The following is a 19111-nucleotide window of genomic DNA, read 5'->3' on the forward strand; positions in this document are numbered from 1 at the left end:
AAACAAGCTTAGAATTTTTGTTTTGTTTTTTTTTTTTTTTGCATAAAAGCAGTTAGAACAATAGCAAAAATACTTTAAATGCAGTACAAGCTAGCGCACCTGATTGTGTAGCAATATTAAGGCAAATACAGTTTAACTTCTTCTTTTTTCAGCTTTTCCCAGTTAGGGGTTGCCACAGCGGATCACCTGTCCACTCATGATTGGCAGTGGAATTTTATGGTGTTGAGTTGCCAGCCCGGCGTCCAACCTTCCACGAAAGGCACACACATGCATGCACTCACTCCTAGGGCCAACTAAATGCAGATAAATTAAAAATGACAAAAAACAAGCGCAGAGAGTGGTAAATTATGAAAAAATCAAAATGGAGGCACTTAGATTTATCTCTCTCCTTCCTGTTGCTCTTGTAGTCTGCAGGATGCCAAAACTGGATCTGTGGAGCTTAAACAAGAGCAAACTTGGACTTTTAAACCTGAAAGTTGAAAGGGATGGAAAAACTTCCCAAACGGCCAACAAACTACAATTTCTGGGCCAGAAACCACTCCTCTTGTGGTAGATAGGCCGCCTAGTGTTTACCACTTCCACTGACAAGGTAGAAGGCTTCCCTCCAACAAAGAAAGGTCTAGGTGGCTCAGAAACTTACAAAATAGCCCTGGATACAGCAAGTCTATATCTGGACTAGGCTAGTTGCAGGAAAGGTGGGAAACAAGCTTAGAACTTTTTTTTGTTTGTTTTTGTTTTTTATTTTTGCAGAAAAGCAGTTAAAACAGTAACAAAAACACTTTAAATGCAGTACAAGCTACCACACTTGAGTGTGTAGCAATATTAAGGCAAATACAGTTTAAATAAATGCAGATAAATTAAAAACATCAAAAAACAAGCGCAGAGAGCAATAAATTATGAAAAATCAAAACGGTGGCACTTAGAGTATCTCTTTCTCCTTCCTGTTGCTCTTGTAGTCTGCAGGAAGCCAAAACTGGATCCACGGAGCTTAAACAAGTGCACACCCATGCAAACATGGACTTTTAAAATAGAAAGTTGAAAGGAATGGAAAAAACTGCCCAAAAGGCCAATAAACTATAAGTTCTGGGCCAGAAACCACTCCTCTTGTGGTAGGTAGGCTACCTAGTGCTTACCACTCCCACTGATAAGCTAGAAGGCTTCCTTCTAACACATAAAGGTCTGGGGGGCTCAGAAACTTACAAAACAGTCCTGGATACAGGAAATCTGTATCTGGACTAGACTAGATACAGGAAAGGTGGGAAACAAGCTTAGAACTTTTTTGTTTGTTTTTTTTTTTTTTTTTTTCTTTTTTGCAGGAAAAGCAGTTGAAACAGTACCAAAAACACTTGCAGCACAGACTAGCACACTTGAGTGTGTAGCAATTTTAAGGCAAATGCAGTTTAAATAAATACAGATAAGTTAAAAACAATAAAAAAAACGAGTGCAGAGGAGTCTATATTAGAACATCAAATATTTAGCTGTTCGAATCACTAAAGGTCGACCTTTAGTGATTCGAACTGTTAAAACATTGAATGTTCAGAAAAAAAATAAAAACAAAAAAAAAAAAACTAAACAGTGTAGGAAGGGGGGCAAGCCCCCCTGCACCCCCCACACCCCCTGCTACTTAAATATACCAACTCTGAGACCTCACTACATTGAAGTAAATGGAAATCTCCCCTTACAGAGATTTACATTTACTTGTTCGATGTTCAGCAGCTTCGCTATTCTCGTGTCAACAATGTCAGATTCGACATTGTCGGATTTCAAGAATCTAATACAGACCCAGTGCAGAGAGCAATAAATTAAGAAAAAATCAAAACAAAGGCACTTAGAATATCTCTTTCTCCTTCCTGTTGCTCTTGTAGTCTGCAGGACACCAAAAATGGATCCATGGAGCTTAAATAACACTTAAAATTTAAACAGACTAAAATCAGCAGTATTAACGCAGCACAGAAGATGCAACTGAACACTTTAGAGAATAAGTAGCAGAAAAAACAAGATGAAGTAATAGGGTTGGAGGAGGAAACACAAATACTGTAAAAACAGCTGAATAAAGTTTTTTTTTTTTTTAGGTAAAGTGGAAAAGGGAGAAAGGAGGAACAGATGATAATTCAAGGTTAAGACACTAAGGGGGTTGGAGTTCTCTAATGTTCTCTCTGTATTAGGTAGAATGAGCTAATGACTCTAGACTGGGAGAAGTGTCCCAGGTCAAATTTATAGTAGGGGCAGGCAACTGCAAAGCCACCAAGTGTAAGAACAAGACACCAATAGGGAGGGAGGGTAGGAAACTATGCTTACAGCTACTAGCTACACTATTTTAGGCAGAAAACACTACAGGAATGTTTATCACAGCAGAAAAACAGCAGTGAGCCACTAAATGAAAGTTTTAAACAGATAAAGGATATACTCCTTGGCAGGAAATCAGAACAATCAAACAGATGCTTAACAAATGGAAAACATTTCCAGTTACTACCTTTCACAGAGTGAAACTAGCTAAAAAAAGCTTTACAGTGTGGCAGTATCTAGCTAAAAAAGCTTTACCAACAGTATGACGGTAAAAATTTGATTTAACAGGCCCTGGGCAGACAATTTTAGAAAAACATGCAGATTAGTTTATAGCAATAAAATACAGTACAAAGTATGCAGCAGACAATAAAAAGTGCTATAAATGGCTAGAATAAGCAATGACTAGTAAAAATAAGGGAAAAAAACGGGATACTTATTGTTATATATCACAGATCAGAGCTGTGGCCAGTGCCCCTCCTCTGCTCAGCTCAGTTTGTATAGACAGAAATCCTCTTGAAGTTAGGGCTTAAATGTAGTAGAGGAGAGATAGCAGGCTGGGCCGATAGGGATCTTCACACTTGCAGGGAAACCAGTCACATTCCACATCTACAGTATGAAGTGCAGAGAGGACAGTGGGTTCCAGTGCACATTTCCTAACCCAGGCTGCCAACTTCTCAGAGTTTGTTACAATACTGAGCCCACAGGGCCCCTCCAGGTGTCACATAGACAGTGTGCTTCTACCTCATTTACTAAAAGATAAATGCTGCTGAATGTCCCAAAACATGTGTATGTATGTGTGTGTGTATATATATATATATATATATATATATATATATATATATATATATATATATATATATGGGTCTACTTCATTTGATCGAAAGACCATTTGACCTAAACCCTTTTGATCGAAATTTCATTTGATCGAAAACCAGTATTCAAGGCATAAATCTGGGATTTGTCCCCCTCCCCAATGTCGTGTGACCCTGGAGTTGGTATATATAGTTAGGGGGGTGTGGGGGGCGCAGTTTTCCTTAAAAGAAGAAAATAAAACAAAAAGTACAGATTTTAAATGAAAATAGGTGGGGGGCTTTGCCCCCCCCACACACACCCTAACTGTATATGCCAACTCCAAGGTCGCACGACATTGGGGAGGGGGACAAATCCCTGTTATTTGCCTTGAATACTGGTTTTCGATCAAATTAAATTGCGATCAAATGGGTTTAGGTCAAATGGTCTTACGATCAAATGAAGTAGACCCATATGTATATGTATGTATGTATATATGTATGTATATATATATATATATATATATATATATATATATGTGTGTGTGTGTATATCTGTATATATTTATACATGGTTCCACTTCAGAATCTCAAGACCATATGATCGAGTATTCAGAAACTTAAAATTCCGAAGTGAAATAAAAAAAAAAAAAAATACCCAAACACATAATGTCTGCAGGGAGGCAAGCCCCCCTGCACCCTCCCTACTTAAATATACCATCTCTGTGATCGCACTATAGCAAGAAAATGGAAAATCTCCCGTTCTGCAATTCTGCATACAGCGTGGAATGGGAGATTTCCCTTTTTTCTTCACTGAAGTGCGATTTCTGAGTTGGTATATTTAAGTAGGGGGGGGTCAGGTGGGGTGGTGCTGGGGAGCTTGCCCTGCTGTAGAAACAATGTGTTTGGGTATATTTTTTTATTTCACTTCAAAATTTCGAGTTTCTGAAAATTCGATCATATGGTCTCGACCGTATGAAGTTCGAGTTTTCAGTAATTCGAGATTCTGAAGTGAAACCATATATATATATATATATATATATATATATATATAGGTTTACTATCATATTCTCACACTGACATTTTACGAGTGTTTAGATTTCCGAATCAGAATATCGTAAATCACAAGGACGAACCAAATAAATGTAGAATGAAGTATTTCGGTAAAGTTGACATATCAGAAATGTCGACTTAAACCAAAAATACTACACTTCTGGTCAACAGTAACAGAACATTTTTGCAGGGGGGGGCAAGCCCTCCATGCACACCCCCACACCACTTGCTACTTTTATGTACAAACTGTCAGATCGCACTACAGTGAAGAAAAGGATACATTTCCGATCCCCACTATAGTGTGATCTACATTCAAAATGTTGAACTGCACAACAGAGAATGCACACTAGCATTTGCTGTTGTGCATTTCAACATTTTTTTTTATTATTTCGGTATCTCGAATTGGGCGATCAGACATACAGAATTCGAACGTAGTCCGATCGCCCTTTTGATAGTAAACCATATATATACATATGTAGATGGTTAGCTATCAAAACATCTGCTCTTCATAACATCTAAACTCAAAACATCAAGACCATAACATCTAAACTTCAAAATATCTAAAAGTCATAACATCGAATCTCAAAACATTGAAATCTACAAAGCAACTATAAATAACATCCCACACACTGTTTACTATGTTTTTCCAGGGGGGTAAGCCCCCCTGCACACCCCAAGTGGGGGACTCTGCCCCCATACAGCCCCGTAAATTAAATATACCAACTCCAAGATTGCACTACAGTGCTGTTAACATAACTCTCCTGTGATGACCATTCGTGGTGTGACTCATTTGTATGAGTCACTAAGTCAAATAGTGTGTCCTTGACCCTGCAGCTTAGAGAGGTACATCAGTAAATGTGAAATATCTTCACCCACTGTATAATTAGACTTACTATAACTCATCCTGCAGCATTCTGTAACAGCCACTTCCAAGACTGAATTTTTTTCTTCTTTTACTGTAAACATACAGTGCATATAAAAAGTGTACACAACCCTGTTAAAATGCCAGGTTTTTGTGATATGAAAAAAATAAGACCACAATAAATAATTTCAAAACTTTTCTCACCTTTCATGTGACCTATAACCTGTACAATTCAATTGAGAAACAAACAAATCTGTTAGGGGAATAAATATGAAAAATAAAAAACGTACAATAAGCTGGTTGCGTAAGTGTGCACACCCTTAAACTAATACTTTGAAGCACCTTTTGATTTAATTACAGCATTCAGTCTTCTTGGGATACACCTGCCATCAATTAAAGAGACTCATTAACCCCACAGTTCAGCTGTCCTAGTAACATTTTCCTGACATTTTACCCCAAAAGACTGAATGTTGTAATTAAATCAAAAGGTGCTTAAACAAAGTATTAGTTTAAGGGTGTGCACACTTATGCAGCCAGCTTATTGTACATTTTTTATTTTTTATATTTTTCCCCTAACATATTTGTTTGTTTTTCATTTGAATTGCACAGGTTATAGGTAACATTAAAGGTGGGAAAAGTTTTGAAATTATTTATTGTGGTCTCATTTTTTATATCACAAAAAACTGACATTTTAACAGGGGTCTGTACAATTTTTATATCCACTGTATGTATTCTGTTCTTTTATCAGATCATATTGTCAGGAATATCCCTTTCACAGGTAACACTCAGGAGCCCAAGGAATGTGACATACTTATGGCCACACACTGTCCATATGGTGGGTAATAGGATTCATCCCTCTTCTCTCCTGCTTTATAACCCAGCATCATAACTATTATTGTGCTATATTATTACTCATCATTCCAGGGTAAAAGCCACAGTTGCACAGAAGAATTACATGCTAGGTGTTCATGCATGCTGTTGAGGGAAAACAGTGCTAAAAGCAACAGAGCACATAAGATGTGTTTTAGCAAAGTAATATCCTGTCATCCAGTGGCTCCTGCTCCAGAAGTCACTGAAAAAGATTTAAAACAGACGACTAGGATCAAGTCTCGATTCGTGTGTTATTTTTTATGTGTTTGACACATGGATGTTGAGAAATTCGCCTCAAAAGCAAAGATTGAGAAGTGAATCTTGGTAGCCATATCAAGGATATATAATTGTAGGTTGTGATCAGAGACCCAGTCGTAAGTCTTTGTAGTGCATGAAGCTTTGCCTGTTCCATGTACTTCTAGTTAGAGAAGGAAATTAAAAATACCACAAAGTGTTGATGGTTTTCATAGCCGTAGAGTGCTGTCAGACAGACAGCAACCCATATCTTACATTAGGGAAAATGTTAAGAGAAAGTGAGGGACAGATTACTGGCATAGACAGCGGGCAGATACAAAACTGTTCTAAATTCTGTCACTGTCGTTTTGTGGTCAGTGCTGTTAGCGAGACTTGATCTTAACAGCGCTTATGGGAATGCTTAACAATTAAGATCGTGTCTCACCCACAGAAGCACTTTACTAGCTTGTCTTTTTCTCAGCACTGGAGTTTGATCATGACACTCATAATAATCTCTCTGTCTGTAATTCAGTCAGTACATAGAAAAGATTTTCAGACCTTACCATGCAGTGTCTTTTTTTTTATTTGTCAGTGATTGTAATTATTCTTGAGAAGAAGAAGAAGCTGTGAAAGATAAATATGAATAAAAAGATTCCTAGTGTGACTCATTCATATTGTATTTGTTTTAGGGTGACATTCTATGTGGATGACAAACTTGAAAAACAAACTAGAGTCAGAAGTGGAGCAGCCCAGCTGAGCACCCCTGTGGATAAGGGGCAGGTTTATCTTGGTGGCCTCCCAGATGCAAGCCAGGATACCAGCCTCGTGGGATGTGTCAGTAATGTATTCCTCAGAAGGTAAATACTCATTTCTTGTCATTATCTAATGGACAATACATGCCGAACAGTATCATTTGAAAGAGTGACATATACTGACTCTTTTGAAAGATGTAGCAAGTTGTGGCAAGAGACATCTTCTTAGCATGAGGAGAGATTCCAGTGGATACACTACTGGGATCCTGCATTGTTGTACTTCTTTTTTAAATGTTGCAAACAAGCAAACCGTTAAATAACATTTTTGTAGAAATTACTTGGGTTCATGGGCTCAAGGTCACGAGTTTAAGAAAGGAAAAGGATTTGATGATAACAATTAAAGTGGATCAGTTCATATTCTGGCATACAGTAGAGGAGCTTGGAAAAGAAGCCAGGTGTGTGTCTCATATTACAAGAATCTCCAGAGCTTAAGGAAAAGATTCTTTCCCAGTCCACACTTCAGTGTCTGTGCTTCAACAGAATGTTAAGTTTGTATGGGACAAATAAAAACAAGCTCCAAACAGTAATGAACCAACAACACATGGAGATTGAAAATTACTTGTATTAAGCAATTCTTTATTAACCATTTTTCTGATCCACATCTGGTGCTGGTCATTGCTGTTTGGAGCTTTGATACCAGCTGTGTGCAGGGTTAGAGCTATCGTAGCTCCATGTACTTTCTATGTCTTTTTCCAAATAATAATAAGACCACAACAATGGCATAGAGCCTGCAACAGTAATGTCCTGGTTACCAGTCAAAAGAATAGTGTTCGGATGGGATGAAATGAACTCCGTGGTCATCACCTTTTAAAACAACATTAATTGCATTTACACCATCCAAGAGAGTGTCAGAGTTCCTGACCTTCATCTGCAAAGAAACATTAAATATTTCACATAGACAGGATAACCCTGAGCACTAACCCCTCATCCATGCTCAAGTCATTACTGAAGTGACCCAAACTGTTTTAGTTACAAGTCTCTCTGAACAGAGGTGAAAAGAGTTATACATCCATTGGATGTTCATAAGCAACTGAGATACTACCTGAATATAACTGAAAACAGTTTATTTGTATATTTTGCTGAAAAAAAAGATTACTTGTGCCAAAGCAGGCTATTTCTAAATGGACAGAACACTGCCACGCCCCCTAAGTCCCCAAACCCGTGTTCTTTCTACCTCTCATTTTGCCCCTTCTGCCAAAAGAAAAAAAAAGGTACCACTGTTCCCATTGGGGTCATCTCTGAACTGGTGGATAGCATGAGGCTTTAGTGACCACATCAATCCTATCAGGGCTTGAGGGTCCCATGCCTGGTTTAGTATTGCCTTTTTTGCATCCCACACTGGCAGGCATCCATAACAAAAGAACATACTCAATTCTAACAGGGCCACAGCTTCCAATGAAGCCTACCAGAAAGGGGGTGTGAACAGGACATTTTAGACAGAGCTACATGGTCTGCAGTACATAACATTTCTCAATGTTACAGGCTGGACATTGTAACTATGGCTAGAGCTGGGATTGTATCTGTCATACAGAAGACACACTGCCCTCCTCTTCCATCCAGTAGTCCAACTATCGTAACTGATAAGATGGTCAGCTTTGGTAATATCCTCTGAAATTCTGACTGCAGCAAAGATCCATACAAAAAAACATAGTACAGGTATGTAACCAACTTACCAAAACAATAGATATTTGTGTGATCACTGTTGCAGACCATGCCCTGTATTTTTCTGGTAACCTAGGGCCAGAGTAGGTATCCATGTCCCTTCCCACTCCACATGGTCACTTTGTCTGTCCTTATGAATTTTCATGTTCAGGTCCTTCAGGATGGCCATAACATTTAGTGCCACAGTTTAGAAGCCCTGCAGCATGTTCCACCAAGACCAATACTGACTGAAGAGAAGGCAAGAAAAAGCAGAGATGTCACTGGTGGATGTCATCTTTATACCAAGGATATGAAGATGTCAGAGGTAAGATAACATCAGTACAGCCAATATGGAAGTGTACTCAACTGAGAAAGTCTGGCTAGGTGTTGGAATTCAGCCTGCAGCAGTTATCTGGAACTATAACTACAACCGTGACTACATTTGGACATTTGCTGTTATGATCAGTTGGTTGCACACCTGTACTTTCCCGTGCATAGAGGATCTTCATTTGTACTGACACATGAAATGTCTGCTCCATTGATGCCTGCTTCAGACCCAACCTTTTTCAACTATAGAAAATTTGTGCTGGAATATCTGAGACAGTGGGTCACACCTGCTAAGTTCCCACTACATATAGCAATGCCCCTTCTGCCAAAGAAAAAGGGGAGGAACTGATGTTCTTCATCTCACATTGCTGTAGTCCTTACACTTGGGTAGTCCGCTGTCCTCGGTCGGCCCGAATATCAAAGTATTAGGCTGACGTCGGTCAAAAGACTGACATCAGAGCGTCAGGGTCCAAATCGCATGACCGGCGTCATATCCTCAGTCTTTTGCCGCATGGTCCGATGCAGAAGCAGCGTTGCAAGTGCCGTTCGTTCTGAAATTTTCGGAGTTTCAGACCGAGTCAAAGTTGGCTAAGTACCCGTTGGGGAATATTTTAGTTTTTCTTGCCTCAGTGGTTTACGGATGTCAGAAAAAGTGAATAACTGTATTTCTTGTGGGAAGCAGATGGCGCATAGGGACTATCATACTTTGTGTATTCCTTGTTTGGGGCCTGAGCACGGCGTTGTTGGGTGTCGCTTTGTGCTAGGTTCAATAAGCGCACTATTAAGCGAAGGTTAGATTGTGCCAGGTTGGTCTTTGGAAGCGGTGCAATTACAATATGCCGTCGGATGCTAAGCGCAAAGACAAAGCAGCTAAGCCCAGGCAGAAGAGTCGTCCGTGCGGACGCCAGTTCTTTAGAGGTGTCAGTGGAACCGGTGGTTCCACCTCTGGAGTCGGGGAGACTTTGATATTGCAGGATGTGGCCTCTCAGGAGGCAGGTCAGGCTGAAGGGGCTTCTCAAGTTACTATACTCCCTCCCTTCCTAGGGTGGTTAGGCCCTCTCCTTCTGTTTCCAAGGCTTCTCCCAGAGGCAGGCCAGGTTTAGCTTCTGTTGGTGTCACTCCTAGTTCTACAGGATCTGTGCCCAAGAAGCACATGCTTAAAATGGCAGAAGATTTAATTACTTTGATTAGAGGTTCTTTGCCCCCTCCTGATAAGAGGCCTAGGGTGGAACCAGGGTTGGGGAGTTTTGAGCAGGCTTGGATGTTTGAGAGTCTTGGCTGAAGACTTGCAGGAGTACTCTCCTTATTCTGATTCTGATGCAGATGATTCAACTCCTTCTGCTTCTCCTCCAGAGGATTTTTCTTTTTCAGAGACACTTCATTCCATGAGGGAACATTTTAAGTGGGAAGGTCAGGACTTCTCTGATTCCAGGAAAAGGCTTAGGGAGTTTTTGCTTTTACCCCAGCATAGGCCTTTGGCTATACCACCTGTTCTGGATGTTGTGGAAGATGTTTTTGCAGAGGCTTCACTTAATCCTGATTCTTTGCCTCCTGCTCCTGTTAAACCGGATAGGTATTACAGGGTGCCTGAGGCTCATAAATATCTTTATAAGAGTCCTAGGGCGGACCCAGAAACTGTTAGTCAGGGACCTAAGGATGTCAAGGCCTCTGTTGTGAAAAATCCGGTTCCTCCAGATAAAGAGGCCAGAGCTTTGGATAGATGGGGAAAGAAAGTCTATACTTCTTCCACCTTAGCTATGAGGGCTTTGAATTGCCAGTTTCACATGTTGAAATATCAAAATTATCTTCTTACACAATTGAAGTCTAAGGTAGATGCTCTGGTGGAAGGCATTGAGTGTAAAGAATTACAAGATTTGGTACATGTCTCTGAACAGGTGGGTAAGCATTCTTTACAATGTGGTTTTGATGCTGTACAGGCCTCGTCTAGGGTGGCTGCCACTGGGTCAGTTCTTGCACGCCTGGCTGAGGGATCAGAATTTATCTGACCATGTTAAGACAAGGATTTTGGATGCTCCTTTACAGTCTGATGTGTTGTTTGGTTCTCCTGTGGAGCCAGTCTTGAAGAAAATGGAAGACAAGGCTAAGTCTATGCAGGCTGTTAAAGATTTTTGCAAGTTCAGCCTCCAGTTTAGTAGGAATTGGCCTGCTAAGGGGTGGGCGTCCTTCTTATGATTCACAGTCTAGGGGTCGATCTAGGCGTAGTAGGGGCAGAGCTCAGAGCTCCTTCAGACCTAGAACAGGAGTTCACCTGCACAATCTTGAGGTGAGGGCAGGGGCCAGTCCTTTCGTAAACAGGCCCAATTACCTACCTTTTCAGCTGCCAGATCCTTCTTGCCTGGCAGCACCTTTGGGAGGAAGGTTGGCACTCTTCAAGGAAAATTGGAGTTTGATTACCCAAGACAGATGGGTATTGGATATCATACACCAAGGTTACAGGTTTTATTTCCATACCTTGCCTCCTTTCAAAGGCATGCCGGACGTTCCTCCTCAGCAAAGACTAGAGGCTCACAAACAAATTTCTCTGCTGCTTCAAATAGGGGCCATACAACCGGTCCCTCTGCCAGAAGTGGGCCTAGGATTTTATTCTCGCCTGTTCCTAGTACCAAAGAAGGGAACACGTGGAGACCAATTTTGGATTTATCTATCCTCAACACTTATCTGGACATTCCCAAGTTCAAAATGTTGACGTTACAACAGCTTTTACCTCTGCTGGGCAAAGATCACTGGATGGTGACTCTGGATCTCAAGGAGGCTTACCTTCATGTGCCTATCAGGCTAAGTTGCAGGAAGTATCTGCGGCTGGGACTTCTCATTATCAGTTCTCTGCATTGCCCTTTGGCTTGTCTACTGCCCAGAGTGTTCACGAAGGTTCTGGCTCCAGTGATAGCTTTCTTCAGGCTAAGAGGAATACAGATTTATCCTTATTTGGACGATTGCCTGATTCTGGCCCAAGGAAAGGACGAACTTCTTCATCATTTACAATATGTGATAGCAGTGCTAAGATGCCTGGGGTATTCTGTGAACGAAATAAAGTCCAGTCTAGTACCCTCTCAGGACATGTGCTTTCTGGGTGTGAGACTGAATACAGCATCCCAGATGGCCTTTTGACCCCGGACAAACAAAAGAATCTTTCTCTTTACTTCCATCAATTGTCTCATCAGTCCAGGCTGACTGCAAGGACAGTCCTTCAAGCCTTGGGGTTCATGGCATCTTGTATTCTGGTGCTTCCCAATGCCAAACTGCATATGAGGAAGCTGCAATGGTATCTCAAAATGTATGGACACAGCACTGCCAAGATATGGACACTGTCATTCAGATAATACCTTGCATTCAAAAGGAATTTTTGTGGTGGGCTCAGGAATGTCACCTAAACAAGGGACTCTCTGTTCAGATTCTAACGACAGATGCCTCAGACAAAGCTTGGGGAGCTCATCTAAATGGAAAGTGGGTACAAGACACGTGGCCTGCCAGACTTCAACATCTACATATCAACTTGAAGGAGATGTTAGCAGTCCAATTTGCATTAATAGCTTTCAAGGATTTACTTCTTCCAGGACAGGTGTTGGTTCTAACAGACAACACAACTGTCATGTGGTACATCAACAAGCAAGGGGAACACATTCTTATCCTCTATGCAGACAAGCAATGATTTTGTGGGAGACTGCTCTCAGTTTACAGCTAAATCTTCAGGCAAGGTTTCTGCCGGAGCACAGAACTCCTTAGCAGATGTGTTGAGCAGACAAATTATGGATCCCCACGGTGGAAATTGGATCCTCATGTATTTCAGAAATTGACAGTGTTATGGGGAACTCCAGACATAGATCTGTTCGCTTCTCCACTAAACTACCAGCTGCCAAAGTTTTGCACAAAAAGGTTTCATCCCACGGCTTGGAAAGTGGATGCTCTTTCATTCAATTGGAGCAAGCTTCATGTGTATGCCTTTCCACCTCTGCCTCTCCTCCCAAAGGTACTCCTGAAGGTCAGACAGGACAAGCCAAAGATGATTTTAATAGCTCCAGATTGGCCTCGACAGCACTGGTACCCATTACTGAGAAGTCTGATGCGGGAGCCTCCATGGCCTTTACCTTGATTCCACACCTGCTGTCTCAGGAGAACAGTCATTTACTCAATGTCAAACTTCACTCTCTTCACCTAACAGCCTGGCATATTCTGTTTTGAACCCTGGAGGGTCTCAGCTTCCACAGCAAGTTTTGGATGTTATTTTGGAGGCCAGAAGGCCTAGTACAAGGAAAGTGTAGATAAATGGAAGAGATTTTTATTTTGGAGTACAGCAAAGGAATTTGATGTTTCTGAGCCTAATTTAAGTGTGGCTCTTCAATATCTTACTGAGTTACTGGACAAAGGTTTGTCCTTCTCTTCTATTAAGGTTCATGCTGCAGCAATTTCTGCTCACTATGACTGTGACCCACCATTGTTTTCTCATCCTTTGTTTAAGCAATTTCTCAGAGGGGCAAAGAATATAAGACCCCAGCTCCTACTCCTGCTTGGGATCTCAATTTTGTGTTGGAGAAACTCACTCTACAACCTTTTGAGCCTGCAGCTACTGCCGAGTTGAAATATTTATCATGGAAGACTGCTTTTTTGTTGGCCATTACCTCTGCAAGAAGGGTTTCTGAATTACAGGCCCTTATGGCGGTTGAGCCTTTCTTAATTTTCCATAAGGATAGGGTATCTTTGCGTACTAATCCTTCCTTTATGCCTAAAGTGGTTTCTAGTGTGGCTTTAAACCAAACTATTCATTTGCCTACTTTTTATGCAAACTCCCAAAATAAAGGGGAAAAGATTTTGCACACTTTGGATGTACACAGGCGGTTGCGATATTATTTGAGCAGAACTAAAGGGTTCAGGCAGTCTCAGCAGTTATTTGTTTCATTTGCTTTGGGTTCTCAGGGCAAGCCTGTGTCAAAACAAACTATTTCTAAGTGGATTGGGTTTTGTATTGCTTTCTGTTATTCCCATCATGGTAAGGAGATTCCAGCTGGGATTAGGCCTCATTCCACTAGGGCTACTGCCACTTCTACAGCTTTTTTGAGGGGGGTGGCAACTAAAGATATTTTGGAGGCAGCTACTTGGAGTTCAGTGCATACTTTCTCTAAGCATTATCACCTTCCACTTTACTCTAAATCTAGGGCTGGCTTTGCCACTGCAATTTTACAGGGCATTTTGGCAGCTCCTACTGCTTTATAGTTTTGCCATCCTCCCTTACCTCTGCTTTGGGATTCTACCCAAGTGTAAGGACTGCAGCAATGTGAGATGAAGAACATAGTACAGTTTTGTACCTACCATAAATGTAGATGTTCGAAGATCCACATTGCTGCAGTCCCTCCTTCCCCTCTGTAGTTAGAGGCGGTTGTATGGGTTGGGTTGTACATATTGTGGATATTGTATATATTGTACATATGGTTGGTGCAAGGGTGGTTGGTTGTTTTTTGCTGTCTTTTGGTTTTGACCTTTCTCTTTAGGGTCTTCTGACATCTGGGGCAAGAAAAGACTGAGGATATGACGTCGGTCATGCGCATTTGTACCCTGACGTTCTGATGTCAGTCTTAAGCGCCTTGACCCGACGTCAGCCTAATACTTTGATATTCGGGCCGACCGAGGACAGCGGACTACCCAAGTGTAAGGACTGCAGCAATGTGGATCTTCGAACATCTACATTTATGGTAGGTACAAAACTGTACTTTCCTCATTAGTGTAATATCAGAATCAGAGGATAACATGAGGCTTTAATGACACCCGTCAGTCCTGTGCGGGCCTGAGGGCCCTAGCTGTAATTGAACACTGCCTTTTTCTGCACCCAGTTCTGCTTCCCCATCTCTTGTTGCCCCTCTGGAGACCCACATTGTGATGTGGTGGCAGCCTTGTAGCCAAGCCAAGCTGATTTAATTCCTGTTTCATAAGTAGGTGATGTTTGCCAAGCATTAACAGGTGATGAGCTCAGAGCACTTAGCTCTGTGGAATGCTCTCCTACTCTGTTTATTTTAACTATTCTTATTAATGAATCTGATACCCCTAGGAGAAGATCCCACAATTTCAGTGTTTTATAAAAACAAAAGACTTGCCTAGTATCCATGTATTCAGATGCCTGTCGCAGGAATGCCCACCCCACTGACATCTGGCATCTACATCAGCCCTAGCCATCTTTGACCACAGACAATTTGCTGAAGAGTATGTTACTAGATGGCAGAGGGTGCATGCTGTATCATCTCCTCTTGGGGTACCCTCCACTTCAGTCACCATGAGCAAAGAGGAGGAGAAAGCTCTCCCGGATAGCTGTCTAATTCTGAAACTAAAGAGAGGATCTGGCTTCTGCAGGTGTGCGTCTCCCCTTCTGTGGATGTTTCCATGGAGAAGTTATCAATTAAGTTAATCAATGAATATTTCAAACAGGGGACAAGGAATTCAAAGACACCCAAAAGAGATAGCTAGAACTTCTGGACAGATCATTGCTGCAGTCTTTCAGGAGTAGCAACATGCTTTTGTGGATGCTTCCCTAGTGCCAGAATCACAACCTCCAACATGTAGGAGGCATTCTAGATTATGTAACATCAAGAAAAAAATAAATAGCCATATAAAAACCTAGTAGCAGATTCTAGGTGGTTGTATGAGGTTTAAGATAGCCACAGAAACTGTCAGTCAAACTATTACAGCAGGTCCTACCCTGGACCCACTGGTGGTGTCAGTAGCCATTGAAATGGCCCCATTATCAGAGCGAGGGACAGGCTTCTATTCAGCAGTTTTCTTGAGAGTTGGAAAGGACAGCCCTTGGAGACCCATATTTTACGTTTCCAGGTAAAATAAATTATTGAAGGTAATAAAGTGCGAGATGATAAACCTGTGGTTTCTTCTGCCCTGCTCTTACATCATGCCTCACTAAAACTCTAGATATGAAGAATGCTTATCCATCCATCACTACTAACAAGGAACAGAAATGTTTCATTAAGTCTGATTAGCTCCATAGGTAGCACACTCACCTTAGGTACAGTAGGCTGTGGGTTCTATTTCTGCAACAAGTAGATGGATTAATTTTCCATTACTAACACTACAGTGCAGTTTAAGGGGGTGCTGCACTCCTGAATGTGTCATCATTTGAAAACCAAGGCCACATCTGCCCGAGTTGGTGTAGCTCAGGTGAGTGTAAAAGAACTGAAGATGATACTAGTTGCTTTATCTTTTCCACCAAGAGTCATGCTGTTATGCGTAGCATGAGGAGGAGAAATCCTGAAATGGAGATATCCATATCTCTGGACTTTGGGCTGAATAAATGAATATCTGCCTTTAGCTAATTCCTTAATCTAATGAATGGTACAGCAACAATGATATAGTTGTGTCAGAATGGTGAGCTTACAGTTACAGGGGTGTTTTCCTCAGTGTTGGGAACATTAAGGTCCAACCCTTAAATATGGGTGGCACCATTATAGATGGGTGAAGCCAGACCCTTAAGCTATTGCAATTAGGGTGCCTAGACTGAAAGAAGGAAAGATGCAAGACCCAAAAGCGTTGATGACTCCTTGTATGATGGCTTCCTCTGGTTGGCTTTCACATCTGATTCTGTGAGAGAGGTCATTGCAATGCCAGAAAGAATGGCCAAAAGACCTATGGGAGGTGGGCTGATGAGCAATAGCCATAAGGACAGAATCCACCTAGAGAAAATAATATATTGGTACAGTATGACAGTCCAGACTGTTAACTGTAATCTCTTTGCCAGTAGTTTGGCAGTTGAAGGCTGTTAGTCTGTGGTCCAGTGTTCTGAAATATATTTGCTCTTGTATGTTCCTGATATATGCAACAGTCTGTTTCTGTTTTTCTTTTACACTTTTTTAAATCCTGCAAGCAGATATAATGTTACTGTGGCATTACTATTGTAAATGGAGCAGTCAGTGATATAAATGATAGAGGGGTGCAAAACCTATGTTTGCTCATACATTATGTCTGACCATATGAGATTCAGAGTTATTTTTCAGGTAGCAGAGCAGCTCAGTGAATTTTGAGTAAATAAGTAAATAATTAATGTGTCATGTGGTACAATGGTTAGTACGCTTCCTTACAGTGCTTGGTTTTTCACTTTGGTTCTTGACTGGGCTGCCTTCTACGTGGAGTTTGTATGTCCTTCCTGGGTCCATGTGAGGGTTAGTACGCTTCCTTACAGTGCTTGGTTTTTCACTTTGGTTCTTGACTGGGGTGCCTTCTACGTGGAGTTTGTATGTCTTTCCTGGGTCCATGTGAGGGTTAGTATGCTTCCTTACAGTGCTTGGTTTTTCACTTTGGTTCTTGACTGGGGTGCCTTCTACGTGGAGTTTGTATGTCCTTCCTGCGTCCATGTGAGGGTTAGTATGCTTCCTTACAGTGCTTGGTTTTTCACTTTGGTTCTTGACTGGGCTGCCTTCTACGTGGAGTTTGTATGTCTTTCCTGGGTCCATGTGAGGGTTAGTATGCTTCCTTACAGTGCTTGGTTTTCACTTTGGTTCTTGACTGGGGTGCCTTCTACGTGGAGTTTGTATGTCCTTCCTGGGTCCATGTGAGGGTTAGTATGCTTCCTTACAGTGCTTGGTTTTTCACTTTGGTTCTTGACTGGGCTGCCTTCTACGTGGAGTTTGTATGTCCTTCCTGGGTCCATGTGAGGGTTAGTATGCTTCCTTACAGTGCTTGGTTTTTCACTTTGGTTCTTGACTGGGCTGCCTTCTACGTGGAGTTTGTATGTCCTTCCTGGGTCCATGTGAGGGTTAGTATGCTTCCTTACAGTGCTTGTTTTTTCACTTTGGTTCTTGACTGGGCTGCCTTCTACGTGGAGTTTGTATGTCCTTCCTGCGTCCATGTGAGTTTTCAGCGGATTATCTCATTTCCTCCTCCTTCATCCTCGAGATGCGCAGTAGGAGCGAGAGAATGATGTTGTAAACTGCCCACGGCTGTACGTGTTATCTTTGTGTGTATGTGTCTGTGTGCACCTCCATCTTGCAGTGAGTTGGCAACCTGCTCGGGATGAGATCCTGTACCCTTGTGTCCACTGAATTGTGGGATAGGTTGCTTATTTCTCCCTACTCTGCAGTGCATTTAGCAGGTAACTGGAGACTGAATATGTGAATATGTGGAAAGTGGGATAGTGATAGCAGATTGTCAGAAGAGACCACACGTTTATGTGTGACAGGCAGAAATCCAAACAAGAAAACAATAGGTGTTTATTTATTTATTTACTTGATACCTTTTGCCTGACTGCGAGGTCTTCTTTATGATTCAGAACTGGTACATCAGTACCTCAGGTGGTGATGGATCTGCAGCAGAATGTCGGAAACGTTAATGTCTCCATGAGCTGCCCCAGTGAACAGCAACCCCAGCAGATGCGAGCTTTACAGAAGAAATCCAGGAGAAAAATGAAGGTAAACAAGTCTGGTTTTATTAATGTACTAAGAGAGTGCTGATACAGTGGTCAGATATTTACTTGTGGTACTGGATTTAAAAACTGACTTTAGTCATGGGGGGGCACAAGGAAGGATGATTGCTTTTTTTAAATGGGGAGAGTGTGAAGGTAGTTTCTTGTGCAGAAGGCCTCCCTTCTGTCCCTTTTGCAGAGACTAGCGATGTTCCATGAGCCAAAGGTCAGCCCAGCTTTTACCGCAGTAAATCACTGACTGCAAAGAGGCTATTTCAAAATACTTGCCTGAGAGCAGCCACTGTCTTGTGGGATGGGTGGCCTTAGACAGGGATTGTACATCTTAGAATCAGCAACCCACAACTCTATTAAAAAAGACTTTTCCAGCTGTGTCACCATTGCCTTCTTCGAAATTTGCATTTATGTTTAATATCATTCAGGGTTGGGGAGGAAATTTCTACCAGGAGTAGCTTTTAAACATGATGGTTAGATTTTTTATTTGTCCTGTGTTCAGAAATAAACTGCTTCCATTAGAAAGCATGCTGGGAAATGAAATACTTTGCACCTAATAGGTGTACGTTTTTGGGCAAGCAGTACTGGTACACACATGAGCCTGTAAATGAGGCCAGTGGTACATCAACACAGCAAGAAAAAGTCCAAAATATGGATGTGCAGTGACAAAGAGGTGCTCTTATATAATACGCTCCCATCATACTGACCTGAAATATCTGGGGTGAGTTAGATGCTAGTGGTGGGGGGGACTGCAGTGCATAAACATCCTCTTTTCATATGCTGACGACACAAAGAGCAGTTGGAAGGAAAGAAAACC

The 19111-nt window shown here is 41.5% G+C and overlaps 1 protein-coding gene across 1 annotated transcript in view; it reads left to right on the plus strand.

The window, feature by feature from the left end:
* Positions 1 to 19111, plus strand: part of LAMA5 (laminin subunit alpha 5) — a 1615491-nt gene that overhangs the window by 1429519 nt on the left and 166861 nt on the right. Inside the window, exons 71-72 of the mRNA XM_044090412.1 lie at positions 6783 to 6950; positions 18151 to 18289. Coding sequence (XP_043946347.1) covers positions 6783 to 6950; positions 18151 to 18289 — 307 coding nt within the window. The remainder of the gene's footprint in view (positions 1 to 6782; positions 6951 to 18150; positions 18290 to 19111) is intronic.

Source organism: Protopterus annectens, chromosome 12.part0 (genome assembly GCF_019279795.1).
Source record: "Protopterus annectens isolate FY-2018-M chromosome 12.part0, PAN1.0, whole genome shotgun sequence".
Classification (NCBI taxonomy): domain Eukaryota; kingdom Metazoa; phylum Chordata; order Ceratodontiformes; family Protopteridae; genus Protopterus; species Protopterus annectens.